The sequence below is a fragment of the Terrapene carolina genome, unplaced genomic scaffold (genome assembly GCF_002925995.2).
Source record: "Terrapene carolina triunguis isolate 2854851 unplaced genomic scaffold, T_m_triunguis-2.0 Scaffold130, whole genome shotgun sequence".
NCBI lineage: Eukaryota > Metazoa > Chordata > Testudines > Emydidae > Terrapene > Terrapene triunguis.
In genome coordinates this window covers 22,077,348-22,105,213 of record NW_020664481.1, presented here as the reverse complement: position 1 = coordinate 22,105,213, position 27,866 = coordinate 22,077,348, and the positions used below count along the sequence as shown (strand labels likewise).

The 27,866-nt window shown below is 41.7% G+C and overlaps 1 protein-coding gene across 1 annotated transcript in view; it reads left to right on the top strand.

Annotated features, from left to right (window-relative positions):
* The window catches only part of NUP93 (nucleoporin 93), a 133,711-nt gene that overhangs the window by 13,263 nt on the left and 92,582 nt on the right, over positions 1 to 27,866 (top strand). Inside the window, exon 3 of the mRNA XM_024209982.2 lies at positions 3,752 to 3,869. Coding sequence (XP_024065750.1) covers positions 3,752 to 3,869 — 118 coding nt within the window. The remainder of the gene's footprint in view (positions 1 to 3,751; positions 3,870 to 27,866) is intronic.

Sequence of the window (27,866 nt, the reverse complement as noted above, 5' to 3'; positions counted from 1 at the left end):
CTCTACACTGATGTTCTCCAGCAGAAATGCATTCTGGAAAGTGGCGGGAGGTTCTGAATTTTTATTTAGAAAGAACAAAGGGTTTCCATTAGGCTAAAGCTCTGTTTTTTCATGACTCGCGGACAGTCTATTTTAAGTCGTACTTTTTCTGATGGTCAAGAGACTCTGTTAAAGAGCCATGCCCCAAAGCCAAACGGTTACCTGGTTAGGTCAATGGTCAGAATGAAAGGTGAATGTCTGCATCTTGGGTGGAGTGGGCTGAAGCCTTGGTTGAGGAGAAATGTGGAGCAGCCACGTGGCTGACTCCAACACTTCCATCCTGCTCTGCCAGTGAGATTTCCTTTCCTTGCCTATGGCTTTGTTTGGCATAAGTATCGTTGAACCTTCAGTGGGGGAATGAGGTCACTTCCTTTATACCACTTGGCATGTCATTGTGGCATAATAGGCTCACCAAGGGTTGAGGAAGAGGTGTGACATACAGCGGGATAAAACAACTTTTAATTTGGTTCATAGAATCATAGGGCTGGAAGGGACCTCGAGAGGTTGTCTAGTCCAGTCCCCTGCACTCATGGCAGGACTACATATTATCTAGACCAGGGGTTTTCAAACTCCATAGCACTGCGACCCCCTTCTAACAACAAAAATTACTTCATGACCCCAGGAGAGGGGACTGAAGCTTGAGCCCACCCAAGCCCCACTGCCCTGAGTGGGGGGGGCCAGAGCCCGAGCCCCACTGCTTCGGGTAGGAGGCCAAAGCTGAAGCTCAAGGGCTTCAGCCCCAGGCAGGGGCCTGCAACCTGTGTCCTGCCACCCAGGACTGAAGCCCTCAGACTTTGGTTTTGGCCCTGGGCAGTGGGGCTCAGGCTTCAGCCCTGGGCCCCAGCAAATCTAAGCCAGCCCTGGCAACCCCATTCAAAGGGGGTTGGGACCCACTTTGCGGTCCCGACGCACAGTTTGAGAACTGCTGATCTAGACCATCCCTGACGAGTGTTTGTGTAACCTGCTCTTATAAATCTCCAATGATGGAGATTCCACAACCTGCCTAGGCAATTTATTCCAGTGCTTAACCACCCTGACAGGAAGATTTTCCTAATGTTCAATCTAAACTTCCCTTGCTGCAATTGAAGCCCATTGCTTCTTGTCCTACCCTCAGAGGTTAAGGAGAACAATTTTTCTCCCTCCTCCTTGTAACAACCTTTTATGTACTTGAAAACTGTTATCCTGTCCCCTCTGTCTTCTCTTCTCCTGACTAAACAAACCCAATATTTTTCAATCTTCCCTCATAGGTAAGGCCCTACCAATTTCAGGGCCTTAAAAAACGTGTCACAGAGCGTGAAATAAGCCCTTCCCTGTGAAATCTGATCTCCCCCGTGCTGCTGGGAGTGTCCCAGCTGCTGGCTTCTAACTGCGAGTCCCAGCCAGGCTGGGGAGGGACAGGACTTCTGTGCTGCCTTCAGAGTCCAGCAGGGGGAGCATCCGGAGGTGGATCAGATTCCCACCCACCCCCACTCACCTCCCGCCCCCGAGAGCAGCCATGCAGGGGAAGAGCAAGTCATGTCTCTCCCCAGCCTGGCTGGGACTAGCAGCTAGGAGCTTCAGAGCCCAGCTCTGAAGGCAGCACAGAAGTGAAGGTGGCAATCCCGTGACTCCCCTACAACAGGTTTGTGACCCCCCCTCTTCCCCCACAACTCTCTTTTGGGTTGGGACCCCCATAGTTACAACACTGTGAAATTTCAGATTTAAACGTCTGAAAGCATGAAATTTACCAATTTTTCAAATCCTAGGGCTGTGAAATTGACCAGAATGGCTCCTGAGTGTGGTAGGGCTCTACTCATAGGTCGTATTTTCTAGACCTTTAATGATTTTTGTTGCTTTTCTCTGGACTTTCTCCAATTTGTCCACATCTTTCTTGAAATGTGGCACCCAGAACTGGACACAATACTCGAGTTGAGGCCTAATCAGCTCGGAGTAGAGCAGAAGAATTATTTCTCCTGTCTTGCTTATAACACTCCTGCTAATACATCCAGGAATATGTTTGCTTTTTTGCAACAGTGTTATACTGTTGACTCATAATTAGCTGGTGATCCACTATGATCCCCAGATTTCTTTCCACAGTGCTCATTCCTAAGCAGTCATTTCCCATTTTATTTGTGTGCAACTGATTGTTTCTTTCTAAGTGGAGTACTTTGCATTTGTCCTTATTGAATCTCATCCTATTTACTTCAGACCGTTTGTCCAGATCATTTTGAATTTTAATCCTATCCTCCAAAGCACTTGCAACTCCTCCCCACTTGGCGTTGTCCGCAAAGTTTATCTGTGTACTCTCTATGCCATTATCTAAATCATTGATGAAGATATTGAACAGAACCGGACCCAGAACCAATCCCTGCGAGACCCCACTCATTATGCCCTTCCAGCTTGACTGTGAATAACTGATAACTACTCTCTGGGAACGTTTTTCCAAACAGTTATGCACCCACCTTATAGTAGCTCCATCTAGGTTGTATTTCCCCAGTTTGTTTATGAGAAGGTGATGCGAGCCAATATCAAAATCCTTACTAAAGTCAAGATATACCACATCTATCACTTCCCCCCCCTTTCCACCAGGCCTGTTACCCTGACAAAGAAAGCTATTAGGTTGGTTTGACGACTATTCCACCATTTTTTCTGTTATCCCTATAATATCTGATTTCACTTCCCGCACCAGTAGTTCTAGTTCCTCTGTTTTGTTACCCAGACGCCTTGCATTGATATACAAACATCTTAGTTGTTTCTGCTTGGCTTTGCCCAGATTCCTCACCTGAGGTACAGTCATTCTACTGCCAGTATCGCCTACCTGACTCTTAGCTTCATTGGTACTGGCACTATTATTTCCTCTTAATGCCCCAACCCACTACTGTTCCTTTCTCCATTGCTGTACTCTCTCTTTCTTGACTTTCCTCCCCGTCAATATTAGAATCAGGCATGGAGATTACATGAGCATGTCTCAACCATTTCCCCCAAGTTCCTGGTTTAAAGCTCTTTGTCTTCATCCCCTCCTCTTTTCCACATTCCACATCCTTCCTGTCCTGCCCAATGTATGAATCCATTGCTCATGTTATTTTAGAGGCAAATTGCATAGGTAGCTCTAGAATGAAGGGGAAGGGAAAGGGGCGGATCAGGTTGTGGTTTGCTGGGGTTGTTGATTCTCTTTGCCCTTCGCTTCCTACTAAGCAGGAGGCATGCAGTATAGCGTCAGGGAATTTGGAAAGGTGTGGGCGGGCGAAGAGGGAAAGAGATGATCAGGGCAGACAGAATTACTGGTAAGTAATTATTTTCCACTCAGAGGCTGGATAGAAGAAAATGCTGGAACTTTGAGTTTTTGGTAAGTGACCAATGTATTCATCTGCGGAGCCACCATTTAAATCAGAGTGCAGTATTCTGTTCTGGAAATGGCACTAAGTTACCAAGGTGCTTTAGAATTTTTACGAATGGAAGGATTTGACAGCGGTCCGCTCCTGCAATGGGCAATGAGAACAGCATTAATTTAACAAGGGAGATCTGATTTTCTCTTCACATCTTTTCAGGGCTGATAATACTGGATGTTATAGCTTTACACGTATGTGTGTCCAGGGTTTGATGTAAAAAGAGAGAACCACCTTTCTCTCTACATCCACCTATCTAAATATTTGAACTGCAGATGTTTTTTCCAGAGATATTAAAAGTAGCCTTATCTGTTTAATATCAATTTTCTCCTTCTTCCCCCATATAGATCTGTTCTTCTTGGGTCCAAAGGGCTTGACATATCCCATATCTCTCAGCGGCTGGAGAGTCTTAGTGCAGTCACTACATTTGAGCCTCTTGAGCCCGTGAAGGACACTGACATACAGGTAAGGGCAGTCTGTGACGTACAGGTTATTTACACTTTCCCGACAAATAACCAGTATTTGGGGGGGGGTTTTTTTAGTCCAAGTCTTCTAAGATGGGTAGTTGCAGAAGCATTCTTGGCAAGGTGAAGCACAAAGCAAAGAATACCATGCAGTCAAAAACCTAGCCTGAAAGATTTAGAGGTTAGGTTTTGGATGAGGTGGTAGGTCTCTGTCTGTTTTGCAAACCTGGATTGTAGCGAGCTATCCCTCCCTTCTAGCTTTTAGACCTTTCTTGTGTTTGTGTGGATGAACTCGTGGTGATTCACTCAATAATTTTAAGTGACTGGTTTTGGGGGCAGCTTTTTTCTCAGTCAAGCCAGCTATATGGGAGCGTGTAGCCTTTATTCTTATAAATGTAGGCTCTGTATTGTGGATCTTGTAATTGTGAGACATTGTCCTATTGATAAGCTTACATGCCATGTTTCCTGCTTTTGATCGCAGTTTGATTTAGTTTATTATCTATTTTTGCTGTAAATCACCTTTACAGCGTATAGCTAGTCACCAGCATCTTAGGGGTTACTAGTTTGATAGTTTTAAAAGTGACTTGTTTTGTCATGGTCTTCTTTTCATCTTGTATTAGTTGCCTGCGTTATTAGACTAACTTTAATAGTACTGCTGTTTCCAGCACTGAGAAGAAAGCTGCTGGGTTAATGACTCAGTTAAGAGCTTGTTCGCTGTGGATCTGTAAGTTCTGAGAAGATTTGAATGGAGCTCGTCTTATTGTTTAATGATTTAGAGGGTTATCCTCATCTTCTACTGGTGTATACAGGGCCGGCGCAACCCATTAGGCGACCTAGGCGGTCGCCTAGGGCACTACAATTTGGGGGGGGCGGCGACCGCGGTGGTATTTCAGCAGCGGGACCTTCCGCCGCCTTTGTGGGGGGCGGCATTTCGGGGCGGGACCTTCCGCCACCTAGGGCGGCAGAAAAGCTGGCGGCGCTCCTGGGTGTATAGATAATAAAGGATATCCAGAAGGGTTATGAGCCCTCATGGTTCAGGATATTGGCCAATCTCTACTGGAGCTGTAGGCTGCTGACCTGTTTTCCAGCCCACAAAAGACTAAAGCTACCCCCACAAGTCTGTCCAGGCTTTCAGGGCACAGTTTTCTTTTTCAAATGCAGTAGAACCCCGTTTATCAAGCGTCCATTATCCGGCTCCCCGTATTAACTGAACCAGGTGGTGGGGCTTGGGCTGGCCATTCTCCTGATTAGCCAGATTTTTGATGATCCGATCTGGCCCCGGTCCCAATCAGATTGGATAGTCGGGGTTCCACTGTATAAAGCTCGTAAAGTAACAAAAGGTTATTCCCGTGACCAAAGCAGGCTACAGGGTCCCAGAAGCTTTTCTTTTTGTGCGTTTCTCTCCTGCTTCAGGGTCAGCCACACAGGATCTAGGCTGCTTCCCACAGCTCTCCTTAGCTGAACTCTTTCAGCCTCTTATATGAATCACCTGACCCCTTCTCAGCTGGATCTGAGTATTGAAGAGGACTGGCTGGCTCCAACCCCATATAAGGGCAGACCACCCTGTTATTACAGGGGGTTAGAAGGAAACTTTCCCCGGGGACAGGTTAGCTCCTCTGCCTGCTGCAGGGGTTCTTGCACATTATCTGAAGTAGCTGGTATTGGCCACTGTCCGAGGCAGGGTACTGGGCTAGATGGACCACTGGTCAGATCCAGTCTGGTGATTCATATGTCCTCAAATTAACATCTGCAAAGCAGTATTTGTGTGTGTGAACAGCTCTAGACAAATTTCTATATAATCTGATTCCTTGTTACGATACTTTGTTCCTCCTCACCCTCTAGCTGTTCCTACTGTTCTTCCCCTCTCCCCCCGGAAGATTTTGCCACTCTTTTTCAGCAAAAATTAGCAGGCCTAGGAGATCTATTGCATGATCATAGGGTGATAGCTTTTACTGCTGCTGGTATTATTCACTTTCTTTTATTTAAATTTTATTTTATTCCTTTGTTCCAGTTTCTGTTACCTTTGATTAGGATTTATTAAACTTACTAGATGTCTTTCTTGACCCCAGTCCATCTAGCTTTTTGCAAGAGCTCTTCTTTCTTTCTACATCTAGACTTACTGTAACTATTTATTCTTTTTTGATTTTGGGCCGGGTGGATTTGATTTAAATCAAATTGATTTTAAATCAGGATTTAAATCACTAGTCAGGAAGACTTGATTTTAATCATGGATTTCTACATAAAAGTGCATTCTTGTTGGTTGTTATAACCTTAATACATATTCTTCACAACTCAGAGATGTAGGTTTCATTTTTAGAAGGTACACACTATACATTTTTAAAGTGATTTATTTTGAAAACTTTTCAGTTTAGTTTTACAGCTATATCAGAAAATGAATGATTGGTTATTTCATTTACCAAAGGTAATGGAAGCAGATATGTATGAAGTCATTGGGAGGTGAACTATCTCCAATTCAACAGGTTAATCATTAATATTTGGAGGATTTTCTTACCATGCTGAATTAGGAGGAGAACATCACCAGACAGACACATAAATTGTTTTATTTTAACTAAAACAATAACGTTATGTATTCTGGATTTTTTTCTTCAACAGCAAACATATAATATTTTAACAAAACAAGCATATGAATTTTTGAATTTAGTTAAACATTCAAGTTTTTTTAAATCAGGTTTGTTTTTGTTAAAATTGTTTTGAACTAAAATAGTTAAATGAAATATTTAAAAAAAAATTAAATTGACTATGTCAGCCAGGTGAACATGAGGATCTTAAAATATTGGCTTCTGCATCTAACTCGGTCGTCTTCACCTTCATTTTCCTGTTGGTTCATAATCTGGAAAAGAAAAACAAGCTTTCCTGCTTTTTTAGGTCCCAAACCATTTCTCAATTTGGAATGAATTAGTCCAAAGGAAGAAAATATTCTTTCTACACCAGCAGAAGAAGCTACTGCTGTTAAAAGTGATATTATCACTTCAACAGTCTCTGAATCCAAGTGCTTAAGTGACTTCCACCAGTTCACTGGTGTGACTTTCTTTAAAATATCATCAGCAAACATATATTTCTTGAATGGTTCTTATTTCCAAACTGGGTCTCTTTTACGGCCTGCTGCCATTATAGGTTTTCCCTTCTAGTGAGAGAATGGTATGGTAGATCTCAAATCAATGAAGGCTACACTCAGAAAGACCTCAAGACTTCTGGAATATGCTGCTCAAACAGTTTCACTTTTGTTTCTACTGCCTGTCCCCTCCTTCTCACATTTATCTCCAGACTTCTTCTCCTTGTCCAGATCTAGTCCGCCCCCAACAATCTTCTATTCATTGAACTTTTTGAAACTTCACACTTTTAGAGAGAGGTAAGGGATTGACTCTGTGTACACAAATTTGCAGAGGGACATTAGGGTTGAGGTCTGTTATTGCTCACCTCTATATATTATTTATTTAAAAATATTTTTTCTGTTAACAAGCATGTTACCTCTGGAGACACAAATCCACAGTTTGAGAACTGCAAAACTAAGCATCTCTGATGGTATCTTTTAGACTGAGCACTGCGTCCCATTGTGGGTAGATAAAAAGATTAACCTAAATAATCTATACAGAAGCCCCTGGAACCCCGTAAAATTGGTTCCCTAATCCATGAACTATTGGAACACATTAACAAAACTTTTCTTATTCATTACATGAATATATTGTCTCGTACTATAGAATTAGAATTTATAATCCGTATTCCATGATGAAATATTTTGCGCTATAATGTATCTTAATTAAAACTATCTTTAGATAGGTTTTTTTCCCTCAAAAAGCATTTTATCAAAAATCTGATTTAAATTTTTTTTTTCTTTAAATCATTGATTTTTATCCACCCTGATTTTGGGTGTCTGTCCTTTCTTGTTTAAGAGTACAATACACAATCTTGCTGTAGGTTCTCAACCCCCTAGCAATAGAGCTAAAAAGACTTTTTTGTTTCCAAGCTGTTTGGGTACATGGGCCAAATGTTGCCATTTATTTTTCATCCTCTGATATATTACGCATGTCAATCTTGATTTTTCTTTCTATTTTACCAAAACAACTTTAAGGTTTTCAACAATCTGGTTTCTACCAAATCTCAAGGTCTCCTCAATAGGAGGGTTATTTGATACTGTTAATCAAATGCTCCTTCTATTTTAAATATTTTTTTGGTGTCTGAGGCCTAACACCCAAGCTTTGAGACTTGAATCTTTCTTCACAGATGACTGCCAGCAAAAATATATAAATTAAATAAAACGGTGATCTAAAACAGGAAGCATGACGATATTCCTGGTTTTATGTGATTTTACAGACACAAGGGAGCTTCAGGGCTTTGCCCTTAGTCCCCTTATTGTTCAACTTCAATTTAATACAGGCACAAGGCTTTTCAGTATTTTGTGCAGGTTTGCAGCACATCATCCTCTGCTTTGTCCGAGGACATTTGCAGTCACATCTCAAGTTGTCTGGCTGATGTTGACAACTGTCTGTGTTTGAAAATACCTACTCAGAATATGGACAAGGCTTTGCTCTTGTCTGTAGGTCCCGGTACACAGATATCGGCAATAGCATCTGGTTCTCTGAGAGAAATTTTTATCAAGGTTTTACCCATGGCAAGAGATCTTGGGTCTGTATGCCTCTGGTTATCCTTTGCCTGTCATGTTAGTTCTGTTAAATCATGTAGGTTTTAATTGCTTGTTTGTTATTTTAGACCAAAGCTCCTGGTATTAGACCAAAGCTTTAGTGGTATTTTGGCCTGATGGTTTTTGCAGTCTTTTTGCTGGTTTGGCTGCTTCTTTAGAAGCCTAGTGGTCATTTAGAATCTTTTTGCTCCTTTAGGGTCACATTACGCCACTTTACTTAGCCCTGGTCTACGCTGGGGGGGGGTGGAGAATCGATCTAAGTTACGCAACTTCAGCTACGTGAATAATGTAGCTGAAGTCGACGTACTTAGATCTACTCACCGCGGTGTCTTCACTGTAGTAAGTCGACGGCTGACGCTCTCCCGTCGACTCTGCCTGCGCCTCTCGCCGAGCTGGAGTACAGGAGTTGACGGGAGAGTGCTCGGGAGTCGATTTATCGCGTCTAGACTAGACGCGATAAATCGATCCCTGCCCGCCAGTCCGGCGGGTAGTGTAGACATACCCTTTGGTAGTATTCTATTCTGTAAATTGCTCCATTTTGCTCAGTGAGTGGAGTAATATGCAAGTCAAGGGAGCAAGAGCAGCAGAATCTGGCTCACTTTGTCATTGCTCTAATTACTCCATTATTTTACAGTTACACTGGTTACTCTGGAAACGGATAGATAAGTAGATTTTAATTTGGGGGAGGAACTGTTTGTCTTGTACAGCACTGAGCATGTGGCTAACACTCAATGACCACTATTCATAGTGTATTTTAACAATAAAAACTCCTACTCCAAATAATTTGTACGACTTTAGTTCAGATTTATCTTTACCGACTTCCTTTGACCTAAGGCTACATCCTCGCTGGAGGTGTAAATTCCAGCTCAGGAAAGCATATACACGGGCGCTTTGATTGAGCTGTCATGCTAAACATAGCTGTGGCTTAAGTACGTACCTAGGATCTCAGACAGGTTTGTGCAGATCGCCTGTACCGTTGCCTATGCTGCTGTTCAGTCAAACCTAGCATGTCTACGTCTACCCGAACTGGAAGTTATGCTTCCAGCTGTAGTGTAGACGTACCCTAATTGTCCTTTCTCGGTTCCTTTTTGTTTGCATTCTCTAGACCCTGAGGCCTTGTGTACGCTACATAGGCTCTGCCAATGCAGCTGTACTGGTATAGCTATACTGCAGAGCCCTCTAGTGTGGATGCAGTGTATGTCCACAGGAGGAGGAGTTGTTCTGCCCGCATAGTAACACCACCTTCCCCATGGATGTTAGCTCTGCCAACGGAAGCCCTCTTTTGTCCGCATAGCTGGGTCTACACTGGGGGTTTTGCTGGCATAGGTATGCCGGTTAGGGGTGTAGTTTCTTCACATCCCTCACTCACGTGGCTATGCCAACAAAACTTCATAGTGTAGACCCTGCCTGAGCTTTTGCACTCTTTACCATATTTAGAGCAAGCGTTTGCCAGGTGCTTACAATTCTAGTCACTGTTTCTTCAGGGGCAGCAAAACGTGACTGGAACGCTGCATTGGTACTGCTGTGTGCCGATGCACCTCACCTTGCAGGAGTGGGGGTGATCTTCGGGGAGGGACACCAGATCTGGTCTCTACCCTTTCTTCATTGTTGCTGCTTAGGCAAGGGTTTTAAAGAACATTTTAAAAAAATTATCTGTTATATGAATTTTAGGCCAGTGCTAGATTTAAACCCAGTCAAAGCTTCCTGCACCGGAAATTACTGGATTTTGTCCTTTGACTTCCTGGTATGCACTCTTACATCTTTTCCATGCGTAGCACCATAGAGAAATTTTTCTGGGCCCTATAAGAGAAAAATAACCTTTGTCTCCTGCCAATTTATTTAAGCCTCTCAGGTTTTTAAGCTCTTTTGCCTAAATTAGTGACTTATTTTCTTCCTGTCTTCTCGTGTTGCAGTGCTAGTGTTCTGTAAGTGAGCAGCATGGAGAGATTAGTCTAGCAGATTTCTCGAATGAAGGCAGTCAGCATTGCAGAGAGAGGATTGTAGCAAATTTCTGTTTCCTGTAGACCGGATGGAACACAAAAGGGAAAGACAACAGAAGGGGAGTCTTGGGGGGAGACAGGCCTATAAACCTAATGTCTTGAGTAGCTCAAAAAGTGTGAGAACCCAGGATTTCAACTTATTGGCAACCTCGCCCTATTTGGATAATTAGCAGAGTGTCTTTCTATGCTGAGCCCATTTTATACTGTACTCTTTAGTGCTGACTACAGAGAGGTGCACCAAATTGGGTCTCAATCAATTACCTGAATTATTTATCAGTAATAAAACGTAGATGACTTGTTCCTAAAAGGGGTTAGTCCGGGAAAGTCTCCCACTAGAGTAGTTGGCTGGAAAACTTCTGATAAAGATTCTAGATTCCTGGCACATAGGTGCAAGAATTTTTTTCCACATATTTTAGGAATAACTGTGTTTAAATTTTATAGAGGCAAGATAGTTTGCACATTCATTCACAGCTTACAACATACAAGCTAAGATCCTGATCTTACAGCTGCCTGTGTCCAGACCGCTCTATGGGTGTCACTTAAGTCAATGTGCAGGTGAAGTAGCATGCGTGCTTGGAGCCAGCTGCAGAAATGGGGCTTGAGTTGTATCTCTTCAGTGATTACAAACATTGTGACAGATAAAAGCAAGGGGCTTTGTGTCTTCTGTATTGTAACATATGGTGCAATATGCATAGGCTTAGCAGAATTCAATTTTGATTTTTTTGATCATTTCACGGCTAGTATTGATGTTTATTTTTAAGCATTTGTTTATCAATTTAAATTTTCACAGTTACACAAAATTATTGGTTTTAAGCATTCCCTCCCCACTGCCCCCATTTATCAGTTTAAATTTTCACACTTGTGGGAAATTATGTATGGGGGGGGAGGGGTTAGACAACAATTCTTTAATGACAGCAGACATTGAGATTCAAAAAGTCAAAGCTTTATAACCATTAAAACACAAATTTTCAACATAACATGTCAAATTAGACAGTGTAAATAATCTTAAAACAAACTCTCAAGTTCTTAAGCAGCATTTTTTTTAAGCTTTGCTTATCTGTAAACGTCATTAATTGTCAATGGAAATATTTTTTTGTCGGTTTGTGTGTGTATGATGAAACTGACGTTTACTGACATTAACCTATAAAAATCTAATCCTTCCATTCCTAAATATGCAGTGTCATACCCTGGTATTAAATCACTACGGTTTCTAGACCAGTGGTTTAAAAAGTCTTCTGGATTGACCCACAAGTCTACTTGTTTTCATATGTGTGAGCACAAGAGCTGTGATATAACCATTGGAAATGTGCAACTCCCACGGTTAGAGCCTGATCCAACTCCCAGTGAAGTCAATGAAAAGACTCCTATGGACGTTGAATTCGGGCCTCTATAAATACAACTATTCTAACTGCTTAGAAAATGTTGGGTGGAATCCTAGCTCCATGAAAGTCAATGGGAGTTTTGCCTTTGCCTTCACTGGGGCCAGGATTTCATCATTTTATCGGAAGGCCTGATCCTGCGTTCCTGATTCTGGCAAAACTACCATTGAAAGTTATTTGTTTTATTTATTGTTTCTTATGTGTATGTACCCAGAGTATTGACTGGGGTACATCTTTAAAAATCCAAATACATCAAGTCAATGGGAGTTTTGCCTGAATGAAGACTGCAGGATTAGGCCTTAAATTTGTCCGAATAGCAACTGAATATGATCAAAATTAAAGATCTTGGATATTTTGAGGGTTTTTTTTTTTTTTTTTAATGCTGTAGGTTTCCTACCCATGATAATTGTGACATTTTTAAAAAAAACCCAGCAATTTTGAGGTAGCATTGTCTCCCAAAACCCTTAAACCAGGAAAATAACATATGCTTCCTGTGGCTTCAGTGACTGAAATCTTGATAACATTCAGGCAGTGAGGTTTTTTTATTTTTTTTATGATGATGAACATTTTATAATTCGATAGAGTAACTAAAATCAAGCTTTATAAATGGAAACACTGCCACAGACTTAAAGGAGCGATCTCAAGTGCTGTTTACCCTCCATTGTTTGCATCACCTTAGCCTGAAAATGCATTTTTCCTCCTACAGATTTTGTCCTTCCCCATTTGCCAAACATTGATTTCCCCCCCCCCCCCTTCAATTCTAATGGAGCTTGAAATTAACGTAGCTTTATTTTTTTGTAGTTTCCTTGTTCGCCCCAATCGATGTTGCCTATACAGCTGTGGGGACCTTTTACCTATTGCAGAGCCAGTGTAAGGAGAACAAGGGCGAACTCCCCCGCTTTGGTTATGTAGGGTCAGTTGGTTGATTTCTCCCTGATCCCCATTATCTTCAGGAGAAATAGGTTACAAGAAAGTGTAATGGTGGCTGCTGAATTTTTAAAATGTTGCAGAAATGCCAGACTTTGAAAATGATGTCCCTCGATGGTAGTCTTATTCAGTTACGATCAATGCATGAAGTTCACCCCAAGGGCCAAACCCTACTTGCTTAAGTAGTCCCATTGATTTCAAGCAGGATTGCATATGGACAAATAAAGGAGAAGATAAACATCCAGATAATAAAATGTGGCCAAAGGCAGTTTAACACGATAAAGGGAAAGGTGAAGAAGTGGAATTAATTTCTGACATGCAGCAGTCGGTTTTTGGAGTACAATCTGGAAGCATATTCATAGTGAGGCGATTGGGGCACCCTTTGAAATATAAATAACATAAAAGAATGGAGAAATCTGTTCCACCTCAGAACTGGAGAAGGGAGTTTCCCCGATGTATCTTAGTAAAACCAAATTAAATAAAAATTTTTTGGATACACACAAATCCCATGGCCAGCTGCAGAATGGAAATATCTCAGTGAGTACAACAAGAATCCAATGGCTATCTGTGAGTGGCGTAGCTTTATGGCTTGCAGTCTTCACCAGGTGGTTGGGGGAGAGTTAGCTAGCTCTGTTAATATCCTGCCAGTACTTGGTCTTGCAGGTTGTGTCTCTGAATCACCAGATTGGCTGTTTGTCAAGTGTTTATTTACTCAAGCCTTCCAAAGACCCTTGGCAATAGAAAATCAGTTGGCCTGTGATAATCAAAGATGGTACTGAAGAGTGCAGGGGATGCTCATCCATTGTCCTGTGAAGGATTTCTAATCGGCTGCTCCTTGCTTCCTTTGGCTGCGATGGGAGTGCTGAATAGCATCACGTAGCAGGAAACAGAGTAAATGGTTAATACAATTTTCCCACTTGGTACTTTGCCCACTCCATAGTTTACACACAACCAGCAGTTTCTCCCACTTCTTAGTAGTGATTTAATAACACAGGACTGTAGTGAGGTCTTAAATTACTAAGACTTTATTACTTTTACAAAATAGACTACAGTAGATTTAGTAGTAGACTGTAATATGAAGCATTATCAGTAGTTTAAACTACACTCATCCCATACATTAGCAAAGTGCATTATTTCTGTTCTTTTGATGTTTTACATGCTAAGTCACAAAACAGAATAATTGGCAATTGGTCTCCCAATTCCACATGTGAAGTAATGTGGTTCTAGAGCATGGCTAGATTGGAAGACCCAAAGCTACAGAAGAGATGTTCTGAAACTTTATCTGTGCTAATATGATGTCATAGTATGGGGGAAAAGTAGAGAACCATTGTTATAGTGTATATACCTGTCTGATGCATTTACATTTTATTGCCTACTAGTGTATTCTTTTGGCTCCTGCATGCTCAACCCAGATGGTTTCTGTTTGTCTCAGACAGATAGTACGGTAGGCTTAAAAAACATTTTAAAATTGGGGTTGAATATTGGGTCTTAATGCTTGGTTTTGCCCCTCTTTTACTTTGGCTGAGGGTACTGCACAACTGCAATGCTCTCGTTGAAGATTTTGCTTATCGCTGCCCATGTTGCAGCACTCTTCATCTGAAGATCGAACACCTCTAGGAGGTAGGTGAGGGAAATAGAGAGATCACTTCTCCCATTGTTTAAATGCAGCCACCTCTAGAGTAGTGTATGGAAGCTGTTTAACTCCTCACAGCAACGCTAATCATTTAAAACACCACATGCAGAGGGAATCTAGGATGGCAGAATACAATTATCTGAGTTAGAATGACCCAGGTGACAGACTTCTCCTCTTGCAAAAAGTGCTAGGGGATCATTAGCGATCCCCAAGACCTTGGCATAACATCTTACCAGAAATACAGCACTTCTAGCAGCTTAGTTCCTCCTAATACTATGCTGGAGCATTAATTCAGTATTGACTGGGCCCTGAGCAATTCTTGTTCGCAAAGTATTGTTCTAACTACTGACCTGGCTAACATCAACTTCACATGCAAATAAACTATTAGAATCTATGCTTGTGCAGTGCAGGAAGAGCGTAGCTGTCCTATTTCATCTATAAGATCATAGAACTTGAACATCTGTAAGAAGATGTAATATTTTAGACAGGTTCCTGCAATCTGGCAGCTTTAGCTTCTTCCATGTATAGCCTGTAACAGCAATTACTCTGGTTCAAGGGACCTATTGATTTTTAGGCTCAGAATGTAGTTTTGTGAAACATTAATCAGTTTTTTGTTTTGTAAAACATTGATGCTTCCATGAATTTTGAAAAGAAAACCTTGAAGACAATGACTTTATCAGGATGGATTTTAGGGTTCCCCAGCAGCTGTTTGCAGCTGGGATGCAGAAGCTTTGTGCTAGTGAGCAGGAACTTGACAGGGGAAATGGAGTATAAACAAAAGTGAAAGGGACTGCTCTCTTCGCCTTGTCTGAGCTTAGGGAAATGGAAAAAGTGGAGAACATTAATGACAAAAAAAAAATTAGATTTCTAAAATATCATCTAAACTCTTGTTAATAACTTTGTTTACAGAAATATAGAATTTTTAACCTGATAGGGTCCCCAAAAGCACAAATATAATTCTTTCATAGAAACAAAAATGGTAAATAAACATGGATGCTTTGGGCTCTGATTCAGGAGCTAAACTTGGTTCATGGTCATGCATAAGTACAGTACTGCTGCTTCTCTTAGGTGGTAGCAGCTTCTCAGCCCCAGTGCATTGTAATGACCAAAGTAGAGCAATGGATTAATAGATTTTACGGAGACACACTCTCAAGATTGTTGGGTCTAAACTCGAACATTTATCTGCTTTGATCAGGCATGATCCTTCAGTCCTTACTCTTCAAATGGAAGAACTAAATGAAACTTTAGGGAAATTTTCCACACACCATGAAAAGCTTATGCTGACTTTTAATAAACTTTCCTGAGATAAGCCTGTGAAATTTCATGGGGAGCAGAGGACGGGAGTGGTTTGAACATATGGCTTACATGTATAATGGGAAGCCAGTTACAATCTTAACTATGTTGTTTTAGTTCAATTCTTGTTGGTTTGCAGCAGTGCTTAGAGGTCCCAACTAAGGTCAGGCCCCATAGCGCTAGGTGCTGTATCAAAACGAGTTTGTAAACTGAATAGACCAGACAAAGAAAGACCAGGCGACAGGAAGTATTAAGTCCATTTTAGAGTTGAGGAACTGAGGCACAGAGAGATTTAGGTCTGGATTTTTAAAGGTATTTAGTCATTGCTGTGCTCAGCCTTTCAATACCTAAATCTCATTTTCAAAAGGGATTTTGGCACTGAAGAGCCCAAATCCCATTGATAGTCACTTTTGAAAATGGCACGTAACCATGTAACTCACTCAGACTTGGCAACGCTGAGTTAAGCAATGCCCAAATACTCTTAGAAATCTGGGTATAAGTCCCTTGCACAGTGAGTCTGTTGCCGAGATGGAAATTGAACTCAAATCTCTTGTCCTCTAATCACAAGTCCATCCTTCAGCTCCAGCTTTCCCCTGGCATAGAGTGGTAGCGTGAGGCTGTTTAAGTGTGAGGCTGGGTGTGAAGAACTTTGGAGTTGCACTCTCCACTCAGCCACTCTTTCATGGAAAATCACTGAGCCGCTCTGCATTTTAGTTCCCCTCCATTGGAAGGGGGATAAATACCGTCACGTTGTCTGGAGTGGTGCCAGTCTCAGGTCAGATTGTCAGAGAACAGGGCAGACACCCCAAACTGGTGGCATATTCTATAATTAGATTTCACCAAGCCAGTAATAAATGTGAGCTCCTAGATCAGGGGTTCTCAAACTGGGGGTCGCGAGGTTATTACATGGGGGGTCGCGAGCTGTCAACCTCCACCCCAAACCCTGCTTTGCCTCCAGCATTTATAATGGTGTTAAATATATAAAAAAGTGTTTTTAATTTATAAGGGGGGGGGTCGCACTCAGAGGCTTGCTATGTGAAAGGGGTCACCAGTAAAAAAAAAAATTTGAGAGCCACTGTCCTAGATCACTACACCAGTCTTGCCACTGATTCACAGTCCCCATTAAGCTCTCCAGCCAATCTTACTACCCAAACTGGCCTTTGTGATAAAAGGTTATTGAAACCAAAAAGCACATTACATTAGGTTTCTCCCAATTCCAAAGGAGCAGCCACTTTACCCCATGTCAATGGATACTAGAGATATCTTACCAAAGACAACCTGAAAGCCAATTTCTTTAGTAAACTAACTAAAGGGTTATTAGCTACGAAAAAAATGAGTTAGAGAGAGGTTAAAGCAGGTAAAATACATTAACAAGTGAGTCAAAGTTTGTCAATCCAAATGATAGCAGAGATGTAATAATCTGCCAGTCTCCAGAAGTCTTTCAGGGTTGCCCAAGTTGACTTTGGAGATCACTGTCCACTCATTTAGTAACTCCCCCCCCCCGTTAGAATCAAAATCCAGAGATACAGGATCGCTTCCAGGGTTCATTTTTACAGCTGTTTCCCCAGAAAGCAGACTGTCAAGTGTTCCCATCACAGCCGGGGTCTGTAAATTTCCCATTGTTGAATGCAACATCCATGCTTTGACGTTAGCATGCTTCTCATTTGCAGTTCTAAGGCTACAGTCCTGATAGGCCTCTATCATATCCCCCCTTAGTCGTCTCTTTTCCAAGATGAAAAGTCCCAGTTTTATTAATCTCTCCTCATATGGAAGCTGTTCCATACCCCTAATAATTTTTGTTGCTCTTTTCTGAACCTTTTCCATTTCTAATATACCGTTTCTGAGATGGGGCGACCAGAACGACACGCGGTATTCAAGATGTGGGGATACCATGGCTTTACATTATGATATTACTGTTTTATAATATGTCCCTTTCCTAATGATTCCCAATATTGTTAGCTTTTTTTGATTGCTGCTGCATATTGAGCAGATGTTTTCAGAGAACTATCCACAGTGACTCCGAAGATTTTTCTTGAGTGGTAACCGCTAATTTAGACCCCATCATTTCGTTTGTATAACTGGGATTATATTTTCCAATATGCATTACTTTGCATTTATCAGCATTGAATTTCATCTGCCATTTTGCTGCCCAGTCACACAGTTTTCTGAGATTCCTTTGTAAATTTTTGCAGTCTGCTTTGGACTTTAACTATCTTGAGTAATTTTGTATCATCTGCAAACTTTGCAACCTCACTGTTTACCCCTTTTTCCGGATCATTTGTGAATGTTGAACAGCACTGGTCCCAGTGCAGATCTTTGGGGGACACCACTATTTACTTCTCTCCATTGTGAAAACTGATAATTTATTCCTACCTTTTGTTTTCTGTCTTTTAACCAGTTACTGATCCATGAGAGGACTTTCTCTCTTATCCCATGACTGCTTACTTTGCTTAAGAGCTTTTGATGAGGGATCTTGCCAAAGACTTTCTGAAAGTCCAAGTACTCTATATCCACTGGATCACCCGTGTCCATGTGTTTATTGACTCCCTCAAAGAATTCTGATAGATTGGTGAGGCATGATTTCCCTTTACAGAAGCTGTGTTAATTCTTCCCCACAAATCATGTTCATCTGTGTGTCTGATAATTGTGCTGTTTACTATAGTTCCAATCAATTTGCCTGGTACTTCAATTAGGTTTACTGGACGGTGAGTGCCAGGATCACTTCTGAAGCCTTTAAAAAAATTGGTGTCACGTCAGCTTCTATAGCAGATGGTTGGAGGATAGCTAATTTGTGTGTTGGGTTAGACACCACAGTTAGTATCATAGAAATGTAGAACTGGAAGGGACCTTGAAAGGTCATAGAGTCCAATCTCCTGCCTTCACAGCAGGACCAAGTACTGTCCCCGACAGATTATTTTGCCCCAGGTCCCTAAATGGCACCCTCAAGGATTGAACTCACAACCCTGGGTTTAGCAGGCCAATGCTCAAACCACTGAGCTATCCCTCTCCCCAGTTGCATAGTTGAGTTCCTTCAGAACTCTTGGGTGAATACCATCTGGTCCTGGTGACTTTTTACTGTTTACTTTATTTATTTGTTCCAAAACCTCCTCTATTAACACCTCAGTCTGGGACAGTTCCTCAGGCTTGTCACCTAAAAAGAATGACACAGGTGTGGCAATCTCCCTAAAATCCTCTGCAGTGAAGACCGATGGAAAGAATTAATTTAGCTTCTCCACAATGGCCTGGTCTTCTTTGAGTGCTCCTTTAGCACCTCGATTTTCCAGTAGCCCCGCTGATTGTTTGGTAGGCTTCCTGCTTCTGATGTACTTAAACATTTTTTGCTGTTCTTGCGTCTTTTGCTAGTTGCTCTTCAAATTCTTTTTTGGCCTGCGAGAAGATTTGACTTCCAATTTTTAAACAATTTCCTTTTGCCTCTAACTGCCTCTTTTACTCTGTTTAGCCATGGTGACCTTTTTTTGGTCCTCTTACTATTTTTTTTTTTTTTTTTTAAATTTGGGGTATACGTTTAATTTGAGCCTCTATTATGGTGTTTTAAAAAAGTTTCTGTGCAGCTTGCAGGCATTTCACTCTTGTGACTGTTCCTTTTAACTAGCTTTGTCATTTTTGTGTAGTTCCCCTTTCTGAAGCTAAATGTTCCTGTGGTGGGCTTCTTTGGTATTATCCCCCAAAGGATGTTAAATTTTTAATTATATTATGGTTGCTATTACTGAGCGGTTCGATTATATTCTCCTCTTTGACCAGATCCTTTGCTCCACTTAAAGTAAATAAGAATTGCTTTTCCCCTTGTGAGTTCTAGGACTAGCTGCTCCAAGAACCAGTCATTAATGGTGTCTAGAAACTTTATCTCTGCATCCCGTCCTGAGGTGACATGTACCCAGTCAATATGGGGATAGTCCCCCCCATTACTGAGTTTTCTATTTCTATAGCTCCTCTAATCTCCTGGAGCATTTCACCATCACCATCCGGTCAGGTGGTTAGTAGTATATTCCTGCTGTACTACTCTTATTACTCAAGCATGGAATTTCTATCCATAGAGAGCCTATGGTATAGTTAGAGTCATTTGAGATTTTTACTCTATTTGACTCTTTCTTTCACATATAGTGCCACTCCCCCACCAGCACGATCTACTCTGTCATTCCTGTATATTTTGTACTCTGGTATTACCATGTCCCATTTATTGTCATCATTCTACCAAGTTTTTGTGATGCCTATCATATCAATATCCTCATGGGAGCCTCATTAGATCTCAAAAGCACTATCCAAAGGATAAGTGTCATTATCCCCATTTTATAGGTGGGAGAACTGAGTCCGTGCCTTTTTACCTTTTTAACTTTTATTTTCTTGGTACCGAGTCTGTGTGGCTCACAAACAGCATTGAACTCAGGGCCGTTTCTCTCCAACAAAGCTGCTCACCAGAGCTGTTACAGAAACCTGCAGCAGCTTCAGCTCTCAAACTATGATTAATATTAAACCTTTTTGAACCCAGCTCATTTACTCTGAAGTTACGCAACTCATTAATTCCACTGATTTATTTGATTTACCTGTCTGGGAAAGGCCACAGGTACAATGCTATATGTGTCTGCTTCTCCATCCAGTCTGTAGTAATTAGCCATATTTGACTGCTTTTCGAAGTCTTACTTCTAGGCATCACTAGCCTCTAATTTAAAATCACTGACTAACAAGGGTAAAGGCTTTCAGAGGTCTCCACAACCATTTGAGTTCAAACTGGTAAAACAATTCAGTTTCCCAAGCATAATGGCACCTGAAATCTCTGGAGTATACAGACAAAACCCAGGGTGCTTGGATGTGGACATACATTTTCCAACCTTCTGTTGGAGAACAGAGTGAATCGAGTCGAACCGTAGTCAGGGGGTGGGGCTATCCGGAAGGCCAGGGCTTTATAAAGCAGTGAGCAAGCAAAAAGGGAGCTTTGTGACCAGGGGCTGCTAACAGGGAGTTTCGAGAGGGAGTTTGGAAGGGGAGTGGGAAGGGAGCGAGGTATACTTGCCATTCTGTAAAACCTTTAAACTAAACTATAATCAAATCTCTTTGATATATACAAATACCCTACCATTAACCTAGGTAGCTGTAGGAGAGAATGCAGGCAGAAGCCCAGCAGCAGAGTGGGGGCTATCCTGTTTATTGTGCTCAGTGTAGCATGTATGATTACCTGCCCTGTGAGCGGGTGGCGTATGTGTGCATTCGGTGCAAGGAGCTCCTGGCCCTCAGAGACCACGTACGGGCTTTGGAGGCCAAGGTGGCGGAACTGGAGGAGCTAAGGCAGGCAGAGAGGCATGTGGATGAGGCTTTCCGGGACACTGTAGATTTGTCCCACCTCCGATCAGACAGCCCCTGCGCTGTTAAGGAGGATGAAAGGCTCAGGGAAGGAGAGCAGTCAACGGGAGCAGAGGGAAACCTTCCCATAGTTGGGACCCTCCTTCCAGATGATGTTGGGTATCCTCACGCACTGAGGTTACCTCTCCGGGGGAGGGAACTCCAGTCATTAGGAAAAGGCAGGTAATGGGAGATTTGATCATTAGAAACGTAGATAGCTGGGTTTGTGATGACCGGGAGAACCGTATGGTGACTTGCCTGCCTGGTGCGAAGGTTGCGGATCTCTCGAGGCATCTAGATAGACTTATGTGTAGTGCTGGGGAGGAGCCGGTGGTTGTGGTACGTGTAGGTACCAATGACATAGGGAAGGGTAGGAGAGACATCCTAGAGGCCAAATTTAGGTTGCTAGGAAAGAGACTGAAATCCAGGACCTCTATGGTGGCATTCTCAGAAATGCTTCCGGTTCCACGCGCAGGGCCAGGTAGGCAGGCAGAGCTTCAGAGTCTCAATGTGTGAATGAGACGATGGTGTAGAGAGGAAGGGTTTAAATTTATTAGGAACTGGGGAAACTTTTGGGAAAGGGGGAGCCTATACAGGAAGAATGGGCTCCACCTAAACCAAAGTGGAACCAGACTGTTGGCACTTACCATTAAAAAGGTTGCAGAGCAGTTTTTAAACTAAGAGATGGGGGAAAGCCGATTGCTGCAGCGAAGCACGTGGATCGGACAGCGACTTCTCTTAGAGGAGAGTCTATTGATAGAGATTCTCTAGGTTTTAGTCAGGAGGAGAGTATGGAAGAGGATAAAGTATGGGCCTGATCAGACGAGAAACATTCACATAAAAAAGAATCTGACACATCAGAAAAGGGCAGACAGATAAAGAGGGACGAGTTTTTAAAGTGCTTGTACACAAATGCTAGAAGTCTAAATAATAAGATGGGTGAACTAGAGTGCCTCGTGTTAAAGGAGGATATTGATATAATAGGCATCACAGAAACCTGGTGGAGTGAGGACAATCAATGGAACACAATTGTTCTGGGGTACAAAATATATTGGAACGACAGAACAGGTCGTGTGGGGGTGGGGTGGGGGAGTGGCACTATATGTGAAAGAAAATGTAGAATCAAATGAAGTATAAATCTTAAATGAATCCACATGTTCCATAGAATCTCTATGGATAGTAATTCCATACTCTAAAAAGAATATAACAGTAGGGATCTATTATCGACCACCTGACCAGGACAGTGATAGTGATGATGAAATGCTAAGAGAGATTAGAGAGTCTATCAAAATAAAGAACTCAATAATAGTGGGGAATTTCAATTATCCCCATATTGACTGGGTGCATGTCACCTCAAGACGAAATGCAGAGACAAAATTTCTCGATATTTTAAATGACTGCTTCTTGGAGCAGCTGGTACAGGAACTCACAAGGGGAGAGGCAATTCTCGATTTAGTCCTGAGTGGAGCGCAGGATCTGGTCCACGAGGTAACTCTAACAGGACCGCTTGGAAATAGTGACCATAATATAATAACATTTAACATTCCTGTGGTGGGAAGAACACCTCAACAGCCCAACACTGGCATTTAATTTCAGAAAGGGGAAATATGCAAAAATGAGGAGGTTAGTTAAACAGAAATTAAAAGGTACAGTGACAGAGTGAAATCCCTGCAAGCTGCATGGACACTTTTCAAAGACACCATAATAGAGGCCCAAATTAAAAAACACAGTAAAAGAACTAAAAAAGAGCCACCGTGGCTTAACAACCATGTAAAGAAATCAGTGAGAGATAAAAAGACATCAAGTCAAATCCTAGTGAGGTAAATAGAAAGGAGCATAAACACTGCCTGTGACGTTATTGATATAATCTGGGACCATATAGAACATGGTTGCAACCAAAGTCCTGTAGTGGCACCAAATCTTGTATAAAGGGGGTCAAATGAGGTGTCTAAGACAAGGTTATGGTTTGCTGGTTATGGTTATGCTGTCTATATGTGTGTATCAATTTTGTAGTTGAAGTTATGAATATTGGCTCTATACTGTCTGTATTTCAAACTTATGCTATGCTTCTGGGAAACTTCCCAGACAAGTTGGTGTTAGCTCTGCCTAGCCTGCTTGATGGCCCATTAAGGACCATCAGCTATACAATTGACCCATTGAGAGAAGGCAAATACGCCTTGAAACTCAGCAAAGTATGCAGGGACTGGCCCATGTGACTCCAGATTCCATTTTGCTGTAATTTTCCACAGTAAGGACAAAGAGGTGTTCTTACACCTGGAAAAGACTATAAAAGGCTGATGCCTCTCCTCCATCTTGTCTTTAATCCTGCTTCTTACCTCTGGAGGGACTTTGCTACAAACTGAAGCTCTGAACAAAGGATTGAGGACCCATCCCAGCTGGGGATGTACTCCAGAGACTTGATTTTGAACCTGCAGTTTATTTCATCACTGCTACAAGCCTGAACCAAGAACTTTGCCATTACTGTATGTAATTGATTCCATTTAACCAATTCTAGCTCTCATCTATATCTTTTTCCTTTTATGAATACACCTTTAGATTTTAAATTCTAAAGGATTGGCAACAGCGTGATTTGTGGGTAAGATCTGATTTGTATATTGACCTGGGTCTGGGGCTTGATCCTTTGGGATCAGGAGAACCTTTTTTCTTTTAATGGGGTATTGGTTTTCATAACCATTTGTCCCCATAACGAGTGGCATTGGTGGTGATACTGGGAAACTGGAGTGTCTAAGGGAATTGCTTGTGTGACTTGTGGTTAGCCAGTGGGGTGAGACCAAAGTCCTCTTTGTCTGGCTGGGTTGGTTTGCCTTAGAGGTGGAAAAACCCCAGCCTAGGGCTGTAACTGCCCTGTTTTAAGCGATTTTGTCCTGAATTGGCACTCTCAGTTGGGTCCTGCCAGAACCGCATCGTTACACTGCCAAATAAAGTGTAAAAATGTAATAAGAAAAGCCAAAAAGGAGTTTGAAGAACAGCTAGCCAAAAACTCAAAAGGTAATACCAAAATGTTTTTTAAGTACATCAGAAGCAGGAAGCCTGCTAAACAACCAGTGGGGCCCCTGGACGATCTAGATACAAAAGGAGCACTTAAAGACGATGAAGTCATTGCGGAGAAACTAAATGAATTCTTTGCTTCAGTCTTCATGGCTGAGGATGTTAGGGAGATTCCCAAACCTGAGCCGTCCTTTGTAGGTGACAAATCTGAGGAATTGTCACAGATTGAAGTGTCACGAGAGGTGGTTTTGGAATTAATTGATAAACTTAACAGTAACAAGTCACTGGGATCAGATGGCATTCACCCAAGATTTCTGAAAGAACTCAAATGTGAAATTGCGGAACTATTAACTATGGTTTATAACCTGTCCTTTAAATCATCTTCTGTACCCAGTGACTGGAAGATAGCTAATGTAACGCCAATATTTAAAAAGGGCTGTAGAGGTGATCCCGGCAATTACAGACCAGTAAGTCTAACGTCAGTACCGGGCAAATTAGTTGAAACAGTAGTAAAGAATAAAATTGTCAGGACACATAGAAGAACATAAATTGTTGGGCAAAAGTCAACATGGTTTCTGTAAAGGGAAATCATGTCTTACTAATCTATTAGAGTTCTTTGAAGGGGTCCAGTGGACATAGTGTACTTAGATTTCCAGAAAGCCCTTGACAAGGTCCCTCACCAAAGGCTCTTACATAAATTAAGTTGTCATGGGATAAGAGGGAAGATCCTTTCATGGATTGAGACCTGGTTAAAAGACAGGGAACAAAGGGTAGGAATTAATGGTAAATTCTCAGAATGGAGAGAGGTAACTAGTGGTGTTCCCCAAGGGTCAGTCCTAAAACCAATCCTATTCAACTTATTCATAAATGATCTGGAGAAAGGGGCAAACAGTGTGGTGGCAAAGTTTGCAGATGATACTAAACTGCTCAAGATAGTTAAGACCAAAGCAGACTGTGAAGACCTTCAAAAAGATCTCACAAAACTAAGTGATTGGGCAACAAAATGGCAAATGAAATTTAATGTGGATAAATGTAAAGTAATGCACATTGGAAAAAATAACCCCAACAATACATACAATATGATGGGGGCTAATTTAGCTACAGCTAATCAGGAAAGAGAACTTGGAGTCATCATGGATAGTTCTCTGAAGACATCCACGCAATGTGCAGTGGCAGTCAAAAAAGCAAACAGGATGTTAGGAATCATTAAAAAAAGGATAGAGAATAAGATGGAGAATATCTTATTGCCCTTATATAAATTCATGGTATGCCCACATCTTGAATACTGCGTACAGATGTGGTCTCCTCATCTAAAAAAAGATATACTGGCACTAGAAAAGGTTCGAAGAAGGGCAACTAAAATGATTAGGGGTTTGGAAAGGATCCCATATGAGGAGAGATTAAAGAGGCTAGGACTTTTCAGCTTGAAGAAGAGGAGACTAAGGGGGGATATGATAGAGGTATTATAAAATCATGAGTGGTGTGGAGAAAGTGAATAAGGAAAAGTTATTTACTTGTTCCCATAATATAAGAACTTAGGAGCCATCAAATGAAATTAATGGGCAGCAGGTTTAAAACAAATAAAAGGAAGTTCTTCACTCAGCGCACAGTCAACCTGTGGAACTCCTTGCCTGAGGAGGTTGTGAAGGCTAGGACTATAACAGGGTTTAAAAGAGAACTAGATAAATCCATGGAGGTTAAGACCATTAATGGCTATTAGCCAGGATGGGTAAGGAATGGTGTCCCTAGCCTCTGTTTGTCAGAGGGTGGAGATGGACGGCAGGAGAGAGATCACTTGATCATTACCTGTTAGGTTCACTCCCTCTGGGACACCTGGCATTGGCCACTGTCGGTAGACAGGATACTGGGCTGGATGGACCTTTGGTCTGACCCAGTATGGCCATTCTTATGTTCTTATGAGCCCACCTTTATCACTCCCCCAAGCCCAGACCCCTTAAGGCAAATCACACCCTTCCTAAGGTGGATCTATTTAGCTCATTCAGTAGGGTCCTGGCGGGCTGTGTTCTCACCCCGTACCCTATTTCCCTCCTCTTTTCCAGCCTCTCCTTGTTTTGCTGTCCCCTCTTCTTTTCTCATCCCTTCTCTCTCTTCCATTTTGTAGTTCTTGGACTCCACCCACACTCATTCACATCGTTTTCCGTGTTCAGTTCCATGATTCCTCCCTTCTCCCCATTCTTCATGCTATATGATGTAGCTACATTGTGGCCATCAGTAGGTTATTTATTTACGTGGAGCTAGATCATGAAAATCCTGTGAAAACAGATGCTTCTGCTGTAAACTTCCTCTTCTGTTTGTTTTCCTTACTAACCTTTCATGTCTGTCATGGTCTACAGAAATTTAGGGGAGCCCTAGCGAGGAATTCATGTATATCTATCAACACATTGTTTCTCAGCAAGCAGGTATTCTGTGCTTGAAACAAAAAGCCTATGCTTGAATTTGAATCGCATTTCAAAAGAGTTTGAACTTAACTGGAACAATGTTTAAATCAAGCCTATTGGCCAACCATAATGGCATGGGAAACTTAGAAAAGTGAGAGTTTTAAAATCAATTTAGCAGCCTTGCTAAATCTTAGAGGTGATTATGTGAGACTCTCAGCTTTCATTTTAAAAAGAAAAAGGGACGTTTCTAGCTGTTGTGGTTGTGAAGAAAAGTTTGAAAACATGACCAGAGAGCCTCTGAAACTAGAAGGTACACGAAAAGAACCCTGAATTAATTTTTGTAATTTTTTTTTTTAAGTCAAACTCAGATTCTGGGGGGCCTGACTCATGATTTATGAATATTTGGGATTGGCAGTACTGAGTTTGAGTCAAGGTAGGGACCGGGATTAGCTGGAACCATGTTTAACATAGGAATTGCCATATTGGAACAGACCTGCGGTTTATTTAGAACAGTCTCCTGTCTCTGACAGTGGCCGGTTGCAAGAGCCTCAGAGGAAGGGGTAAGAACCCTGCAGTGCGCAGATGCGTAGTCATCTGCTCCCTTTGTCAGGTCTAATAGTTAGAGTTTGGTTTAAGCCCTGAAGTATGAGGTTTGATGTCCCTTCCACAATTTTTTGTCATCATTAATTCTGGATATGCTCGATATCTATAGAAATGTTCAGTTCCTTTTTGATCCTGCTAAATTTTTGGCCTCAGCGACTTCCTGTGGCAGTGAGTTCTACGTTTCCATATTGTGCAAAAAAAAAAAATCCCTTTATCCATTTTGAATTTTTGCCACCTTTTAATTTAATTGAATGTCTCCTAGTTCTTCTGTTACAAGACAGGGAGAACAGATGTTCCTGATCTACTTTCTAATTATTTTATAGGCCTTTATGCTCTCCCCAATAAACCCAGTCTTTTCAATCTCTCTTCATATGAGGGTTTTTTTTTGTAGGCCTTTGATCATTCTTGTCATCTTTCTTTCGTTCTGCTATATCCGTTTTGAGATGGGGTAACCAGTACTACATGTATTCCAGTTGAGGCCCCACCATTTACTTTTTGATAGACTGAAATCCAGTAAAACAAAAACCTAGTCTAAAACTGAAAATGGTAATAGTTGGCTGAAGATTTGATTCTTATCTTAGGTGAGTGGGTGTGTGCAGGTGGGAATGTCATACTGTATCTTGAAAAATTGTCTGCTCTGAATGCGTTTGGAATCCATCAAGATTCTGTAGGCTCGATTCTAACATATAGAAAGAGAAGCAGAAAAGAGATTTCCAAACAGAAAAGGGGGGGGAAACAGC